Source organism: Oncorhynchus clarkii, chromosome 16, assembly GCF_045791955.1.
Source record: "Oncorhynchus clarkii lewisi isolate Uvic-CL-2024 chromosome 16, UVic_Ocla_1.0, whole genome shotgun sequence".
Classification (NCBI taxonomy): domain Eukaryota; kingdom Metazoa; phylum Chordata; class Actinopteri; order Salmoniformes; family Salmonidae; genus Oncorhynchus; species Oncorhynchus clarkii.
In genome coordinates, this window is record NC_092162.1 from 47,384,979 (window position 1) to 47,401,946 (window position 16,968).

The 16,968-nt window shown below is 40.4% G+C and overlaps 2 protein-coding genes across 8 annotated transcripts; one reads left to right on the plus strand and one right to left on the minus strand.

Moving 5' to 3' along the window:
• The first annotated feature begins 1,565 nt into the window (after positions 1–1,565).
• Positions 1,566–10,695, plus strand: LOC139368609 (high mobility group protein HMG-I/HMG-Y-like). 2 transcript variants are annotated; one of them, XM_071107686.1, is made up of 5 exons: positions 1,566–1,707; positions 2,824–2,936; positions 4,168–4,248; positions 6,361–6,417; positions 8,478–10,695. In XM_071107686.1, exons 2-5 carry the CDS (start codon positions 2,838–2,840, stop codon positions 8,535–8,537), a joined length of 297 nt encoding a protein of 98 aa, XP_070963787.1. In that variant the 5' UTR covers positions 1,566–1,707; positions 2,824–2,837; the 3' UTR covers positions 8,538–10,695. The 2 variants fall into 2 exon arrangements, with proteins under 2 accessions (XP_070963787.1, XP_070963786.1); XM_071107685.1 differs by having other exon boundaries at positions 1,578–1,932.
• Positions 10,599–16,710, minus strand: LOC139368608 (small integral membrane protein 29-like). 6 transcript variants are annotated; one of them, XR_011626998.1, is made up of 8 exons: positions 16,627–16,677; positions 14,780–14,939; positions 14,574–14,651; positions 14,180–14,462; positions 14,027–14,052; positions 13,737–13,842; positions 12,219–12,501; positions 10,857–11,596 (listed from the first exon to the last, which is right to left on the minus strand). XR_011626998.1 is itself a non-coding variant. In XM_071107682.1 (7 exons), the coding sequence occupies exons 4-7, from the start codon at positions 14,285–14,287 to the stop codon at positions 12,433–12,435; spliced, it is 309 nt and encodes a 102-aa protein (XP_070963783.1). In that variant the 5' UTR covers positions 14,288–14,462; positions 14,574–14,651; positions 14,780–14,939; positions 16,627–16,677; the 3' UTR covers positions 10,857–12,432. The 6 variants fall into 6 exon arrangements, 3 of the variants coding, with proteins under 3 accessions (XP_070963782.1, XP_070963783.1, XP_070963785.1); XR_011626997.1 differs by lacking the exon at positions 14,780–14,939 and having other exon boundaries at positions 16,627–16,698; XM_071107682.1 differs by having other exon boundaries at positions 10,857–12,501.
• Positions 16,711–16,968: the final 258 nt, after the last annotated feature.

Genomic DNA, 16,968 nt, shown 5'->3' on the forward strand with positions numbered 1-16,968 from the left:
ATCTCGACTAATCCGTACCACCACACATTTACTCGGTACTGGGCCCCCTGTATATAGCCTCGTTCTTGTTATGTAATTCTACATTGTTACTTTTTATTTTTTACTTAATTTAGTAAATATTCTCTTAACTCTATTTCTTGAACTGCATTGTTGGTTAGGCTTGTAAGTAAGCATTTCACAGTAAGGTCTATTTGTCTTATGTGACATAACATTTGATTAGATTTTTGATCAAAACTATGAAGTAACACATGGAATTATGTAGAGAAACGACAGTCCTTGTAATGTGTGTGTGTAGGTGGCAGGAAAGTCAGGCGCTGGAGAATCGAACTTGGTATAAATGGAGTAGTTTAATAGCCCTTAACAAAACTCCAAAACCAAAGTACATAATGAATAAAAGTGGGTACAAGAACCCGTCGCGCACCAATACATAAATCACGAACATACAAAACAAACAATCTCTGACAAGGACATGATGGGAAACAGAGGGTTAAATACACAACATGTAATTGATGGGATTGAAACCAGGTGTGAAGGAAGACAAGACAAAACCAATGGAAAATGAAAAATGGATCAGTGATGGCTAGAAGATCGGTGACGTCGACCGCCGAACACCGCTCGAACAAGGAGAGGGACCGACTTCGGTGGAAGTCGTGACAGTCCTTCATTACTTGAAGGTCATTCAATCCGAACTGGTAACTCTAATGAATTTATCCTCTGCAGAAAAGTAACTCTGGGTTTTCCTTTCCTGTGGCAGTCCTCATGAGTGCCAGTTTCATCACAGCGCTTGATGGTTTTTGCAACTGCACTTGAAGAAACTTTCAAAGTTCTTAATGTTCCGTATTGACTGACCTTCATGTCTTAAAGTAATGATGGACTGTCATTTCTCTTTGCTTATTTGAGCTGTTCTTGAAATAATATGAACTTAGTCTTTTACCAAATAGGGCTATCTTTTGTATACCACTCGTACCTTGTCACAACACAACTGATTGGCTCAAACACATTAAGAAGGAAAGAAATTCCACAAATTAACTTTTTAAAAAAGGCACACCTGTTAATTGAAAGGCATTCCAGGTGACTACCTCATGAAGCTGGTTGAGAGAATGCCAAGAGTGTGCAAAGCTGTCATCAAGGCAACGGGTGGCTACTTTGAAGAATCTCAAATATAAAATACATTTTTATATGTTTAACACTTTTTTTGGTTACTACATGATTCCATGTGTTTTTTCATAGTTTTAATGTCTTCACTCGGATTCTGCAATGTAGAAAATAGTCAAATAAAGTAAAACCCGGGAATTAGTAGGTGTGTCCAAACGTTTGACCAGTACTGTTTGTAGTCATCTTGGAATTACTTTCTATGAAATAAACATCACATTAAAGAAAATATGAGTTGAAGGTACATAAACCTAGGGAAATATTTAATAATTTTAAATTGCTGGGGTAGTATTTTGTATCTCAGTTGTTAGAGCATGGCGCTTGTAACGCCAGGGTAGTGGGTTCGATTCCAGGGCCCACCTGGGGTTGGGGGTGGATCACGGGTGTTGGGGTGGCCCACTTATCATATCTCCGCCCTCAATGTTATCGCTACTGTGAGGACGCCTCTTTAAATTGCCCTAAACTCCTTGAGGCTGGCGCATTTTCTTTATCTTGAAGAGAGACAGACAGCTATTTTTAGCACGCTTTGGATCCGCAGCTTACATTTTAAATCAGGTAAATAAAAAATTCTACAATATGTTTTACTTCTAGTCTAGGGGCTCTATTCTATAGTCTGCTTCTCTAGTTGCTGTGCTGCACAGACTGGAATTTAAGGGGCGGGCGTTGTGTAGCCTCTGTCGAATATATAACAAGAGCTTTAGTTAAAGGATTCAACCGGTAAAACAAGCGACTGGTTTGTGCGGGAATTCGTTCGAGGGCCATAATCTTCAAGGGATCAAGGTAGGAGTAATCCAAACCATTGCGGTGAACACAAAACTGACCTTGCATACGGTCACGCCTGCGTGTTATTTTGACATATAATTCGATAGGCTGATAAGCGTGAATGTTGTAAATGTTATTTGATAACGTCGGTGTGCTGATTTTTGTACTCATACAACGATATTGCATACAGTCTATGCCGACTGAATTTCGAGAGACGGTCTACCTCGTTTATTATCTTTTTGTTTTCATTTGCCTATTCTACGCACTGAATTTACTGGGTATCCGTAGCGACTGGGCTTTAAACATTGCTGAGCTGTTGCAGCCTACACCAAGCCAGGACATTTCACTACTTGCTTGGTGTACACTCCGTTGCGCGCGGAATCCTGCTGTATGTAGGCTATACCAGGGTTTCCCAAACTCGGTCCTGCCCCCCCCCCCCCCCCCCCCCTGGGTGCACGTTTTGTTAATGCCCTGGCACAACTGATTCAAATAACTAGCTCATTATCAAGCTTTGATTGTTTTTAATCTGCTGTGTAGTCCTATGGCTAACGTGCACCCAGGGTGGGGGGCCCCAGGACCTCGTTTGGGAAACCCTGGGCAATACAATCGGTTCACACAAGCTGGTTGGGGGGCTTGTGTGTGAACCCATATACCGCGAATGGAGCACAAATGAGACACAAACAAACAGTGCTGCAAATACATTGGGATAAGTCAAATGCAATATACATTATTATGGCACTGTACCTACTATGTAATTACACTGTAATAAGACTGCTAATGTAATAACAAAAAATGAGTCCGTATTGTTGTTTTGGAGATTTCTTAGTATCATACTGTGGTATGTTATTTACATGAATTTGTGAAAAGCGGCCCTATTATTAAAACGTTATTTTCCTTTTTTAATCTCAGGATTACAAATCAACATGAGTGACAAGGGTACCATCTCACCAAAAGAGGAGGGGGCAGAGAAGAGGGGACGTGGAAGACCAAGGAAACAGCCACAGGTGAAAAGTGGTTCTGATGTAAGTAGCTTTATAAAACAACACCACCTTTCTTCTGTATGATAGATCATGTGTGACCAGGAAACACTGCCCGACTTGGTTATGGCTCCCGGGCCTGGTTATGCCCACAACAACTAGGGCACAGAGTTTTCCTGGTTAAGTTAACTGGTCAACCAAAACCTGATCCTGCAGCAGGTTTCAGAACCCACCGCTAAGCAGTAGCGTTGCCCGTCAGAGGTGTCTTATTCCTATGTAGTTTCACCATCACCTGACTCCATTGTGTCATTTCTCTTGATGTGACTTAGTGTAAAGAGTCATTGGATAGGTCTCTCTTTTTACCTTCCCCACCCCCTCCTCACCAGCCCTGGCTGTGTGCATATGTAATGACGATCAACCGTTGGTCTGGCAGGCTGTCATTGATATGTAACCTGAACCCCTTAAACCAGTGGTAACCCACATACCCCACCTCTGCTTCTAACTGATTGGTTTATATAAGCGGAGTAAAAGCAATGATTGGTCCATGTTGCTGTCACTCTCCTGAGGGTGTTGTTGGTATTGGATTGCGTTGTTGCTAGTAGCTGCTGCTGTAAACAGACTGAGGAGGTAATAAAAACCTGCACCTCCATAATATACAGCCAAATGCATTAATCATGTTTATTTGTGTTTGCTGTTGAACTACCACCATCCATGTTGAGTGATCATGTTAGCATTTTTGTTACATTGAATGTATTGTTTTGGGCAAATGAGTTTTGCAATTGATGCAACAGTTAAATCTGCCCTAGAAGTCTATTCTGAACACGGGTCTGCACAGTGGTATATTATCTTTGTGTTATACAATACCAATACTTCCTACATAACTCTTATTCACAACTACTATATTTTTGGTCTGATCTAAACCACTGTCAGCTTGTTACAGTTAATGGAACTTGGCAATGTGGCTGTGACCACCTGTTAGTCTTAAAGTAGCAACAGGTGTCAGTTGCACTGACCTTGAACAGTGCACTCTTAGTGTCATGAATAACAAAGTATTCCATGTAAGAAGCTGCGTGTCGTATCACATCATACATGGAATTAGACTAAGTTGTTTGCCCTCCATAAAAAGACACTTCCTTCATCATTACGTCCATAGTGTATAGTGTCAAACCTTCGGGTGCAACAACTATAAAACCACCATTTTATGCGTTGGCATCTTTGAATGTTCAAATGTAACGCTGTGCTGTCCACCTGACCATTTCCCATATTTTTCTTTCAGGAGCCCAGTGGGTCCCCTACTCCAAAGAGGCCCAGGGGAAGGCCAAAGGGTAGCAAGAACAAGACTGTCACCAAGGGCAAGGTAAGGCAATATGTTAGCCCTATTTTACTCAACCGAATGAATTTAACCTGCTAGACTGTCAACTAGGCTTGGCAGCCACCTTTCAGTCGTCCTGCAAAAACCACATTAGACATTTGATCGTGCAGGCCACTGTTGACCATAGATTACCATTAGGGTCAGATGGAACAGCTGTCACCAGCTCCTATAGTTTTAGTTGTCCCTATGGTTTTAACTTGATACTACCCTTAGTTTTCAACCTCATCCTCGTAGTCAAGTACTAAGAAATAATCATGTAGCCATGACTCTTGATTATCTTTAAGGATCACAGTGGTAGCTAATCTAATAGGTGTAAAGTACAGATACCCCAAAATACTTTACACATTTCAATTTTTTGACACCTTTTACATTTATTCCACTACATTCCTAAATAAAATCATGTACTTTTTACTCCATACATTTTCCCTGACACCCAAAAGTACTCATTACATTTTGAATGCTTAGCAGGACAGGAAAATTGTCCAATTCATATACTTATCAAGAGAACATCCCTGGTCATCCCGACTGCCTCTGATCTGGCGGACACACTAAACACAAATTCTTTGTTTGTAAATTATGTCTTAAGTGTTGGAGAGTGCCCCGGCTATCAGTAAAAAATAAAAAATAAAATTATTTGTATTTGCTTAAGATAAGGAATTTTAAATTATTTATACTTTTACTTTTGATACTTAAGTATATTTTAACAATTACATTTACTTTTGATATTTAAAACAAAATACTTTTAGACTTTTCAAGTAGTATTTTACCAGATTACTTTTACTTGAGGCATTTTCTATTAAGGCATCTTTACTTTTATTCAAATATGAAAATTGGGTACCTTTTCCACCACTGTCTCACCTCCTCCTGTTCAAAGGATGTCCTGTTAAGTATGATTTATAGGTTAACTGTAATTATTTTGGCCCTTTTCACCTCAAGTCTAAAAAATAGCAGCGCCAGAGCTTCCATTTGTAAGATCTTGGGTTTACTGGCTGCTTAAAGAGACGCCCATTTTTTTCGGTTAATTCCCCCTGACTTCCTGTCCTCCAGCTTCCTGTAGCTTGTCATGCACAGTGTGGTGCAGGTGCAGAGGCCGCAAGCTGACATTACCCCCCAACACACAGCCCTAGTTCTTTTCTCCCTTGCATCACCATAGCAACAGACAAGTTCTATCCCTCGCCACAACCCCCACGCTCCTCTAGGCGCTGTGTGTGTGTAGGAAAAGGATATAAGTGTGTATATTACCAGCAAAAATATTACTTTTGAAAAACGACATTACTTCTTGGATTACTTTTAAATTCAGAAAAGATGTTTGCAAAAAAAAATACACCTTTCTGTTTTCTCAATGACATTCAATTCAGCATTGAACAAATGTTTACATTTTTAACACGTTTAGAAAGGAACCAAAATGTTTTTTGCAACATTCACTCAATGCACCCAAGGTTTTAACAAAGTGCAGGACAAGCCATTCCATCAGAACATGTTATTGGACAGCTAGATATAACTAGTTAAATTTAGGAAGCTAAAAGATTGCATTTAGTTAAAAGATGAGACATAATAAAGAAACCGTTCTGTTTTCTCAATGACATTCAATTCAGCATTGAAAAAAGGTTTTCATTTTCCCACGTGAGCGAGTCAGACCATAAGTCAGGAACCACTATGATGACACACCAAATGCGTTTGATGGATCCCTTTTGTCTTCTAAAGCCTCTTAAGGTGAAAGTATTCTAAAAGTAACAGAAAGTATGGATTTAGGTAATCAAAAAGTTACATTGCCGATTACAATTATGGATATGTAACTGTAACAGATTACATTTAGAAACTAACCTACCCAACCCTGTGTGCAAGGATGGATCTGAAGTGGGCTCGTTTCTTCTTGCCCAATTTCACCAGCTGTCTCTGAGCCCCAGACCAGGTGGCCAGCGAGCTGGAGTGCCCTGTGTGCAGTTCCTGTCAGATTCCCGAGATAATAGCCAATGAACCCAATGCCCTCAAACCATCTGCTTCCTAATATGAGTATTAGTGCCCTCTAGTGACAGTAGATTAGCAGGTTTCTGTGCAGTTAGATTAATTGTTAGTTTTTCTTCCCTCATTTTACAGAAGGCACCAGCAGCCTCAACTGCAGGGATGAAACGCAGGGGAAGACCCAAGAAAGAGGTAAGAGTAGCTCTTATTATCATAGGTGTTAATATTATCTTTAACTAATCCCCCCTTGACTCTGACTCACTCTTAAATTGTCACTGTTTGGTTTCCCTCCACATGCTCACTGCTGTTAGAAATCCCAAAGGTCTTAAGTTAAGTTAAGTTAGTAAGAAATTTGGCTTGTTCGTAGAAACAAAAAGACGTAAACAAACAAGCAAACTCGTCGTCCCAGGCGAACTTCAACCCCAGCACCCCCTGTGATTGGTTGAATAAAGTTGTGGGAAGGTTTCCAGTGGCTTCTGCGTATCTTCCACTGCTCTTCCACCATAAAAAAAACATGGAAACCATTGTGTGCAAATTAAAACGTTCAACTTAACCTTTTCTGTTTGCAACAACCAGCTACCAGGTGTGAAGTCAACTACACCTGGAATCTGTCGCGACCTCTTTGAAATAACGCACATTCCAGGTGGCACTGATAGCTCCGAATGAGGAATTGGCAAATTTTGGCCTAAAAACTGACCCGTGGGACTCGTCTTCACGCGATTCTGAAGACAGCTGGGACGAGGTAAGCAATGATTGTTAATAATCTAGTTTTGCTTGTAGTTGAGCTTTGCGTTAAGGAGAATGTGTTCATTAGGTGTTTTGTGGTATTGAATTTGTTGTTGATGAAACTGTAACCCTTAGCTGTACATAACTGTACCTAACTATACTTTCATGATGACTCATGTCTTTTTCTTTATTTATCTTTAGGGGAGAACAAACCCCAGAGGAGACCTCGGACTCTGAGGGCCCTTATGTGCGCTGTCTTTCCATTGTCAAAATGTATTCATTGTATTTACAACAGGGTGAAAAGATTGAGCAGGCAAGAGGGAGGCTAGGGAATAGTTTGCATGCAAGCTGTATGCTGGAAGCTATGGTTACAGTTGAGGCCAGTTATCCGCCAGATCTATACAAATGTTTTAAGTCTATATATCTCCCGGGCCTGATTGAGAGCCAGGAGAAAGAGCTCATGGAAGTCTTGGCAAGCAAGCCTGCACTGGACTGAGAGATGTATTCAAGGATGCTATGCATTTCTGTTTATGCTATGTTATAGAGCTATTGAGGAACTGTATTTGCCTTACACACATGCTGTTTATTGATTCGATATTGCACTGGAGTGAACCACTGTTACTGATCGGAAACACAGACCCATTGGTCCGTATTGTATGTGCTTTGTATTATGTACATAGTATTTTATACATATTTACACATCCAATCTTCTGTTTTTTTTAATTACTATTGATTTCTGCACAAGTGTATGTTGAGTTCATTGTCTTGAGTGAGTCTTTGAAACTGACTAGGTATAGTTGAAAATGCATGTTTAAGTTAAATCTATTATATTACATTTTTTATGGGCTTAACCACAGTTTCATACATCACTGTTGACATATTTCAATCCGTTCAAAAAATGTCTAGAATAAAGGAATTGTTGCAAAATTATTTAAAAACTACAGTTTAATCCGGCACAAACCAACCAAACTTTGCCTCCACTGTAAGCATACTCGGGCCTTAAATAAAATAAGCGCAAGTGTAGCCTACTCCCAGAAGCCTGTGTTGCATTGGTCACAGTGGGGAATGACCCATAGTTACCCACCTAACTGCGCTCTCTTTTTATGAATGAACTCTCCTGCACCAGAGTGGGAGGAGTTGGTGGGAGTTTGAGGTAGAGGATGCCTCACCGTGTGACTCACCACTCAGATGAGTCACTACAGATGGCCAAGTCCTCCCCTGGGGGCTCTAGGGACTTTCACGCTGGTTTTGTTTATCAGTGAGATGTGATCAACATGTACACTCCTTCTTCCACTTCAATACTCAGATGTTTCACTAGCAAGGCCACTGTACAAGTCCCTCCCAAATCCTAAAGACTCCCCATAGATACCATTGTTCATATTGCAAGGCAGTTATTGTAGTTGAAAGATTGATGCACTTCTGGTGACTTATATTTGATCAGATCCCCCTTTCTTACTGTGTTATATTTTTGGTGTGAACCAGTAGAAACATGGGTTGACTGTGGTCTGTGTTTGGTACCTTTTCAGGAAAAGGAGGAACAGGCAACCCAGGAATCATCTGAAGAGGAGGGGGAGAAAGACCAGTAAACGTGCAACCCATGCTACCTCACTCAACATACTGACTCCCTGTCAACCAGAGCTAGGCTGAATCTCCAATACCGGTGCCACCCCAACCTCTTCTACAGTTCACTTTCTTGCCTTCTCGCTAGAGGGTCAACACACTTCATCCAACCTCTATTTGCAACTGCACTGGAAAACCAATGGATGTTTCTTAACAAGCATATCTATAAAAGAATCACAGTACAGGCGACGGACAACCGTTTCTCTATGTGTATGTCGTGGTATTGCAAGTCTTTTATACTGGACAAAAATGTGTTCGGATGAGTTTTTGGACACGCTTCTTTCAAAAGACAGTGTATAGCACATTCTCTCGGCTTAGTGTTACTCATTTTTTCCCTAACACCGGTATGTTGAGCTGGTGGGTCATATAAACTTGTTTTCTATTGGACAAGAGGTGAATTTTGCCTATACTTGCTGTTTTTAAGTGTGAAGTGCTTAATCTATCCCTTACATCAATTTACCAGCGGAGAAGCTGATATGGAGAAAATACAGTATGAGCATTAAATATATTATTATAGACATAATCTCTGTATTAGACCTCTCCCTGTTACTTCTTTGATTGTGCAGAATTGTTCCTCCCCCTCCCATCCAAAATAAGCTGTCCCCTAACTAGCCTCTGATGTGGCTTGTGCTCGTCTCCCTATAGCCTCTTCGGGGCTACACTGGAAAAGGCTTGTGTTAACTAAAGTGTACTGTTACTAATCAAAGATTTGATCGGACTTATTGTGTTTTATCGTGTTCCTCTGGGTCATAACATGCCCTCAAATACCTGAGTAATTGTGCTGCTTTGATGTCTACAAGAACTCGTCATAATAATGTCATAATGGCTTAAGGATGGGTAGGGATTCATTGATTGGGGAGCTACATTCTCTCAACACTCCGGGAAACTTTTTTTGAACTCTGTGGCATCTGCTGTTCCTCTTAATGTGGTCCTCCCAGTCTACAGCATTTGTTGCAACCCATGGCCACTTGGTCAGCTCTAGGTGAACTGTGTAACAAACTGTTTGGCCAAACTAAGAGCTGGATTGTTACTGTTGTGGCACTGTTTTATCCAATGGGTCTGTATAATAGCTGATCATTCCATTTTCCCTCTCACTGCTTTACAAGGCCTGTTGTGTGTCGTCATCACTTTGTACAGGATGTTGAAATATTCAGCTTTTTCTGTGAGGATAGTCAGTGTCTGCTGTCTACTCCAGAAAAACAATGTTGTTTTGTTTGTGTTTCTCAGTGTCAGGGATCTCAAGATCACAGTCCAGTTACTGGGTCTCTCCTCAAACCTATAAGCTGCTACAATCTCAGTTATAAAAACCCGGAAAACTGCAACGGGCCTGACAAGGCCCAGAATCTCATACCTCACTTGACGACAGCTTACTTTAAACTTTCCCATATTGCATTCTTCAACTGGTTTCAAATGTACAATGTAAACTCTGGCAAGTGTGTGAGAAATGTTTGTATTACGTGGTCTTTTTTTAATCTGACTGTTATTTGGTATTTTAAAGACTGCCTAGCCTAGCTACTAGTGAAGGTGTGCTCTCACACCCCCCTCTGCTCCTCTTTGTTTTTAAAGCGAGCGTACAGAGACGGGTCACAAAAATGTGTAAAGTCATGAAGATCTGTCAGCTTTGCAAATTTGTGTTCGCTGACTGGTAGATTAGACCGTGTTTTATCTTTTTAATAAATCCTACTTCTGGTGCACTGAAATGTTTGCTTGATTCAGATTGTCATGTGTGTTTAGTGACAAAGACTGGGTGTTCTCTCCAGGTTATTCTGTTGTAGACCTCTGTGTGGCTTTGGCACCAGGCGCTTTTCCATGTATGCATTCCTCAATGGCACCCTATTCCCTTTATAATGCACTACATTTGACCAGAGCCCTGGTCAAAAGTCGAGCACTATATAGTTAGAGTGCCATTTGGGATGCATGATGCTCATGTGGAACTCCGGTAATTACATATATCCATTCACAGCTGCAACTATTTTGACTATGTACCAACATCATCCATGTTATGTAATTCATTCAAGTTAATGAGATGGGATCATTCTTTTTAATATACAATGTCTATATTTCTATTGCGCACTGACAATTTGTATCCAGAAAGGGTCAATAAATACAAGAATTTATACTTTTTTTTTGGTCATGCCTTGTCCTGCATCCTCTTCAGTCTTTTGAGAATAACTTAAGCCAGACTAATGTATACTCTAGACCTATTACACAGTTTATAATTGGCTTATCCCCGCTCTTTCAGTTTCTCCAATTGTTACTGATATCAAATGATTACAAAGACCGGATAGGAACTCCTTTCCATTTTATTTTTGCTTTACATCCAGACCATCTATAAAAAGTCCATATTCTCACTAAGATGCATACAAGTTTACTTCATGGACAGACAATTAGTGCTTCAATTGAAAAGCAACAAATATAAATCAGTCTTGAACAAGTGTGCAAAATCTTGATAAGTGATGTCAAAATTACATGTAGAATTTGTATTTTCATCAGTAGTCTATCCTGTATTTTCTTTTCAGAACACACTCCGCATTTTAAATCGAATGCATTATGTTTAATGTGCATGGGAATTAACTCCGACTTTATAAATAGTGGAGCGTAATACGTAGCTGTTAGCATTCAGGAAAAAGTCAATTATTCAAGTCAAAAGTCTAAATTCCACATTCAAATGAATGGAAATACATTATATATATTTCCGTTTAAATTATTGAGTGGACTCCTACATACATATACATGCGCTGATAAGATGATTGATTTCAAATGGGAGCCTTCATCTCTCATCCTGAATGACATTCACAAATGCAAGGAGGAAAGGTGAGTAACCTAGACTAGAGCACATTATACAAGGATGAATCACTGTTCACTCATTTCTTTAACGACACATGAGGTTTCCTGCATACAGTCAGGCCTATGACGTTCTTCTGCTAGAAGAACAATAATCCTGTTGCCCTGTCTTCCAGACAGGACATTTTTAGGGCAGTAGTCACAGCTAAATAATGGAGAGGAGTGGGTGGGGTAGGGGAGGCTGGTTCACTATCTACATTCATTGGCCATTGTGTGACATCCCAGATACAGCCAGAGGGTTCTCTCTCTCTCTGCACATCCTATTTCTGAATGTGATGTTTGAAACAACTCAAGTGAAACAAAATAGAGAGAGAACAGGAAACAATCTTGCTCTCTCTTCACCACCGTTTTATCATCACATCTGGATGATGACGAGAAGGAGGTATTACTTTGGTTGATTTGATAATGGTATTCACAGTGCAACAAACAAGGAAAATTGCAGGACTCAAATTGATTGACTGCACATCTGTGTAACTTATGACATTGAATAGTGAGTGACATAGTAACCTAATTTTACACCACTAAAACTAGTAGTACAACGGGAAGCATCCCACCCAAGGTCAAGGCTTTGCTAATTTCACTGGTATAGTACTACTTAAAACAATGGACATTAAGGCAAATGTTTCAGTAACACCCACATAATCATACACACAAACACAGTTAAAAAAAATGAATAAATAGTCTCAAATAAATAATGTCCACTAGTAGTTGCCAACGTGTCGTGGTTTAGGGTATGGCTTTCGTGAAAACGGGCATTGCTTCAGAGGTTCACATAATAACCAACCTCCCCTTAGCTTAGAGGCTGACGCTGTACAAAGTAAATGCTCCAACAGAGATGGTGATGACTGATGGATGATAATGACAAAGATGATGATGCAAAGGTATGACAGGCTGTTCCCATTTATCATGCTTTTCCTAAAAAACCCTTTGTGTTTAATGATTGACAAATCTGGCATCTCAAGGGTTAACTTCACTGATCTGTAGGATGGCACAGATCGATGTCCTGCTCCAACACACTCATGCATGGGCATCTTTCATCAACAGGGGACGTTGCTGCTGGTAGGACCGTGCCCAACCCTTCACCACCTGAAGACACATACAAAATTTTAGATCAACTCATCTTCCTCATTGCTGTTGTATTTGAAGTCAACGCCTTGTGCAAATATCTTGAGTGACTCACAAAGTGTGCCTAAAGCTGAATTGACTTACACCCATGTTGGAAACAACAGATCAAGCTCCAACAGATCCAGCTCAGAGTTTTTCCCCCACGTGGGCGACACAGAGTTTATACCGCACGCAAATGTAAAGTGATAGCATGTCAGGTGACAAAATTGTCTGGAAGAATCAGATAGAAAGGCATCCAACACGCAGTCTGACTGCTCCGTACTCTAATTCACATATATGCGAGGGTACTTAGTTGTACCGCCTCTCTGCAAAACAAACCTACCTTTACATCTGACCAAGTTCTCAAATAAATGTCTACATTTGTTAATATCATCATTCATAAAATCTTCCTAAAACGCAGCAAAGATTATTCTACAGCTCTACTTTCTTGACTGATCTTTATTTTATTTTTTAAATTTACAAACAAAGATGAGCCACAAGTTGCTCCATTTGATACTACTACATCAAAGATACTGGCCAGCTGAGGTTTTTTTTTCTTCTTTCTTTCTTATATCTCAGTGTTGTTTCCAATGGGAGCAAATTAAGCATAGTGGGCAGAAGAAGCAAGGAGGTGGGCAGAGCCAAGCACGGGCTTGCAAGATCTTATTGGCCCTTTTTAGCATGCATTTCCATATTTCCATTAGGGAACGCCTTCTCTGTGAAGTGTGAATGTGCAATAACTCAAATTTGCCTTTGGAAAATGCAAGTTCTTGAAACTTTGGCAAAGGGTCAAGTCTACAAAACTTAGTGCACGCTGTTCATAAAATATTGTCATTTTGGGAACAGAAAACTGTATTGATAGAATGTTTCATCGATGAGAACATTTTCACAATGTCAGACAAATGTCATCTAGCTCCATCTTCTCACATTTCCCACCACTGGACTTTCTCTCATCACCATACTCAGTGGTGAGTAGAAGTTCTAAATGGATGCTTCAGATGTATACATCCTTTGAGACATCCATCTCCTTCCTCTATCTGTGACTACATCACGTAAAAAGGCCTATATTTATGCGTGGCCAATGTTGCCATCTAGTGTTTGTAAAAGTTTCACGTTTTATTTTTCGTATGGAATAAAAGTGCCACATAGGGAGGGATCCCAGATGTGACTGCAGCTTATCAATTGATTCATAGACAAAGACGAGGGTTAAATCATACCTTAGTATCTTCCTCTTTCCACAGCATTTCCTGTTCAACTTCATGTAATTCTTCTGAGGGGTCGTAGGTATAGACTGGAAGCAACTGGTGCCGGAGCCTGTCAATTCTAAAACACACAATAGAAAAGGAGTATACCGTGACATGGTGACCAATGTAAGAAGACACTTTTTGGACATTATTGCAGGAATTCTGGGTATTGTTCAAAAGGAGTTGGCCAATTTAATAAGCAACCATACACCTGCTGAGAGCAATAAAGAAGAGAATAAAAGGAATTAATAAAAGCAAGTTACCTTCTCTTCCGGCGCACATACATCACCTGCAATTAAAGAAAAAGTAGTTAAGCTGGTAAAAAATGTTTTTTTTTAAAGCTGTAGCTCATCAAAGTAGTAATTATTCACTGTATCGATGTAGGCCAACATGTGATGTCCCTGTTAGCTACTCACCACAGCTGCAGCTATCCCGATAAAGGTGATGAGGAAGAATGGTACCAACACGGAACTGACTGCCACATCCCCGTCTATGATGGCAGGGGGCTGAGTAGTGCTGTTCATTGCATATGTTTGGGTGGAGGGTGGGACAAGCAGCAAATCCCCAGTTGGAGGGAGAAGTTGGGCGGCAGCAGTCCTCTCCTCAACAAGTTAACTCCCAGTTGTTTTTGTCTCATCCTTGTTGTTCATGTGACTTCCACATGGTCTCTCTTCCTTCACAAATCAGTGTGAAATATGCCTGAGGGAGGCAAAAGACCAAAAGGTCACATGCTGGTAAGGCATATACAAAAGAGGAAAAAAGGCAGAGAAATCCTAATCCAGATTTTATATAGATCAGGGCTCAACATACAGGGCTGCCCGCTGGCCAAGGGAGGTTTTGGAAACCCTCCGGGCGAGTCAATCATCCACATCAGTGGCCCGCTTCAGCCTGTGGAAAAAATATTGTAATAATGCTATTTTTCAATCTAGGTTACTGTATAAAAATGATAAAAAAAACAGGAATTCCTGAAGCTCTTAGTTTATGTAGATTAATAATCACACACGCCCATACACAACCTAGTTTGAGCAGGATAATCCAATGGGTAGCAAGAGCGCGCAGCTCTCAAATGGTTGTCACTTTGAGCAGCTCAAATCAAAGTTTATTGGTCAGGTACAGAGATGTTATAGCAGGTGCAGAAAAATGCTTGTGTTTCTAGCCCCAACAGTGCAGAAATACCTAGCAATACAAATAAATAAATACACACATAATCCAGAAAATTGAGAAACATCATAATGAGCAAAGTCAGAGAACAGAAAATAAAAATATATAATGTACATAAATATAATGGTGTGAAAAGACAGTATGGACAGTATATGGATAGAAAAGGTGCGTACAGCAGTAGTTATATAGAATACAGTATATACACCTAAAGTTGGTAAAACAGTATGCAAACTTTATTAAAGTAACCAGTGTTCAATAACTATGTACACAGGGCAGTAAGGTGCAGGGTAAAGTATCGGGTGGTAGCCAGCTAGAATATTGACTAAGGCTAGTGGTGACTGTTCAACAGTCTGATGGCCTGGAGATAAAAGCTGTTTCTCAGTCTCGCCTTCTAGATGGTACCAGAGTGAACAGGCCGTAGCTCGGATGGCTGTGGTCCTTGATGATCTTCTTGACCTTCCTGTGACACCGGGTGCTGTAACTGTCCTGGAGGGCAGGCAATGTGCCCCGGCAATGCGCTGGGCTGTGGTTGCGGACAGTGCCGTTTCCGCACCAGGCGGTTATACAGCCCGACAGGATGCTCTCAATGGTGCATTTGTAGAAGTTTGTGAGGGTCTTAGAGGCCAAGCTCAGCTCAGCTCTATTTACTCTTAGATTTTAAAAAGCTAATTAGAGTCAAAGTAGACATCATACAAGACTACAAATCACTGCAAGCTCCTGCACGTCATCTCTTACAGAATTGCCCATTTAAAAGGAATTTAGCCAATTTATTCATTACTAAATTTAGCTAATATTAGATAGTTAATCCAGCGATTCTTACCTTTACCTCAATTCAGCAGTCTCGTCCAAATCATCATGGCATTTGTAAGTCTTTATGATTGACACATTATCAGCTAATTATCATTTCATTTTTGGGGGGGTAAATACAGGTCAATATAAGTCACCTTGCCCTAGAGAGATTTACACGGTTATCAAAACACCATGCCAGGGTAATCCTACACGAAACATAGCCCTTATTTTAGCCGTTTCTAAAATCCCCTATGGGAAGAATCCATTGTGGAAAAACGATTGGAACCATTTCCTTCTTTGACCGCTAGGTTGTATGGGTATTATGACTCATTCTGTGGTACTCTATTTGGATATGCCCTACAATTCTATAGTCATGTGATCCACACAATGTCCATACGGGTGGATTTGGGTAAAATGCTGCTCATGTTGAGATCTGATTTCGTGAAATAACACTCATACAAATAATTTAAAGATTCAGATAAGAAGAATTGAATGAATCTGCGCAGCGCCCAGGGCGACGCACGTGAACAAGCAAAAAAGCTGCTGCTGGCCACCACCACCGCACGAGTCACGACACCGGGTTGTGTGATGGCTTTCTAACTACTAGCCACTACTACTAATCCGATGTTAGCTAGCCTATTATCTTTATTTCTTGGTTCGTTAAAGTTGTTATGCAAGCAATGTCATACATCGTGCGTTTAGCTTACTAAATTGAGCAGCTCTAGCTAGCTAGCTGTCGCATACCAATCTGACAGCACAGCTTATTGGCTGGCGCAGCTCAAGTTATTTTTACATTTGGCTTAAAAATTGCAAGTGTTTTAGAAGAGTATCACTTGCGGATAACCACATTGCTAGCTCTAAATTATGTGTCCAATTTACCATGATTAGAAAAGTAGTTATAATGAACACTCACCGAATGTTTTTGCTCCTCTGTCACTGTGAAGCTAACCAGGAAGAAAACAAAATAGCACTTTGATTGACAAGCCAACCCACGAATGCAAGCAATGAGTAACGGATGGAAGCAGCCAATGAAACGTCTCTGGAACAAACAGAGGATGAATGATAGCTATGCCCCTGATGTGTCGGTAGGTGTCGCAAAATTCATACTGTACAGCATTCAAGTACTGTCATAGCCACTTAAACTCTTTGGTATACTAGTTATGTATTGTGTTTAGTTTTCATTTTTCTTTTTTGATGGATAGTTGTATGGTGGGTTGAGATTTAGTTGTAGAGGATTAATTCCACCCTTATCGAC

Excerpts from the sequence above, each read along its gene's own strand:
- LOC139368608 (XM_071107681.1), bottom strand. The coding sequence starts at position 14,287 with ATGAACAGCACTACTCAGCCCCCTGCCATCATAGACGGGGATGTGGCA. Across the intron at positions 14,053-14,179 it reads TCGGGATAGCTGCAGCTGTG|GTGATGTATGTGCGCCGGAA; the intron begins GTGAGTAGCTAA and ends CTTTAATTGCAG. Across the intron at positions 13,843-14,026 it reads TATGTGCGCCGGAAGAGAAG|AATTGACAGGCTCCGGCACC; the intron begins GTAACTTGCTTT and ends TGTGTGTTTTAG.
- LOC139368609 (XM_071107686.1), top strand. The coding sequence starts at position 2,838 with ATGAGTGACAAGGGTACCATCTCACCAAAAGAGGAGGGGGCAGAGAAG. Across the intron at positions 2,937-4,167 it reads AGGTGAAAAGTGGTTCTGAT|GAGCCCAGTGGGTCCCCTAC; the intron begins GTAAGTAGCTTT and ends TTTTTCTTTCAG. Across the intron at positions 6,418-8,477 it reads GGGGAAGACCCAAGAAAGAG|GAAAAGGAGGAACAGGCAAC; the intron begins GTAAGAGTAGCT and ends GTACCTTTTCAG.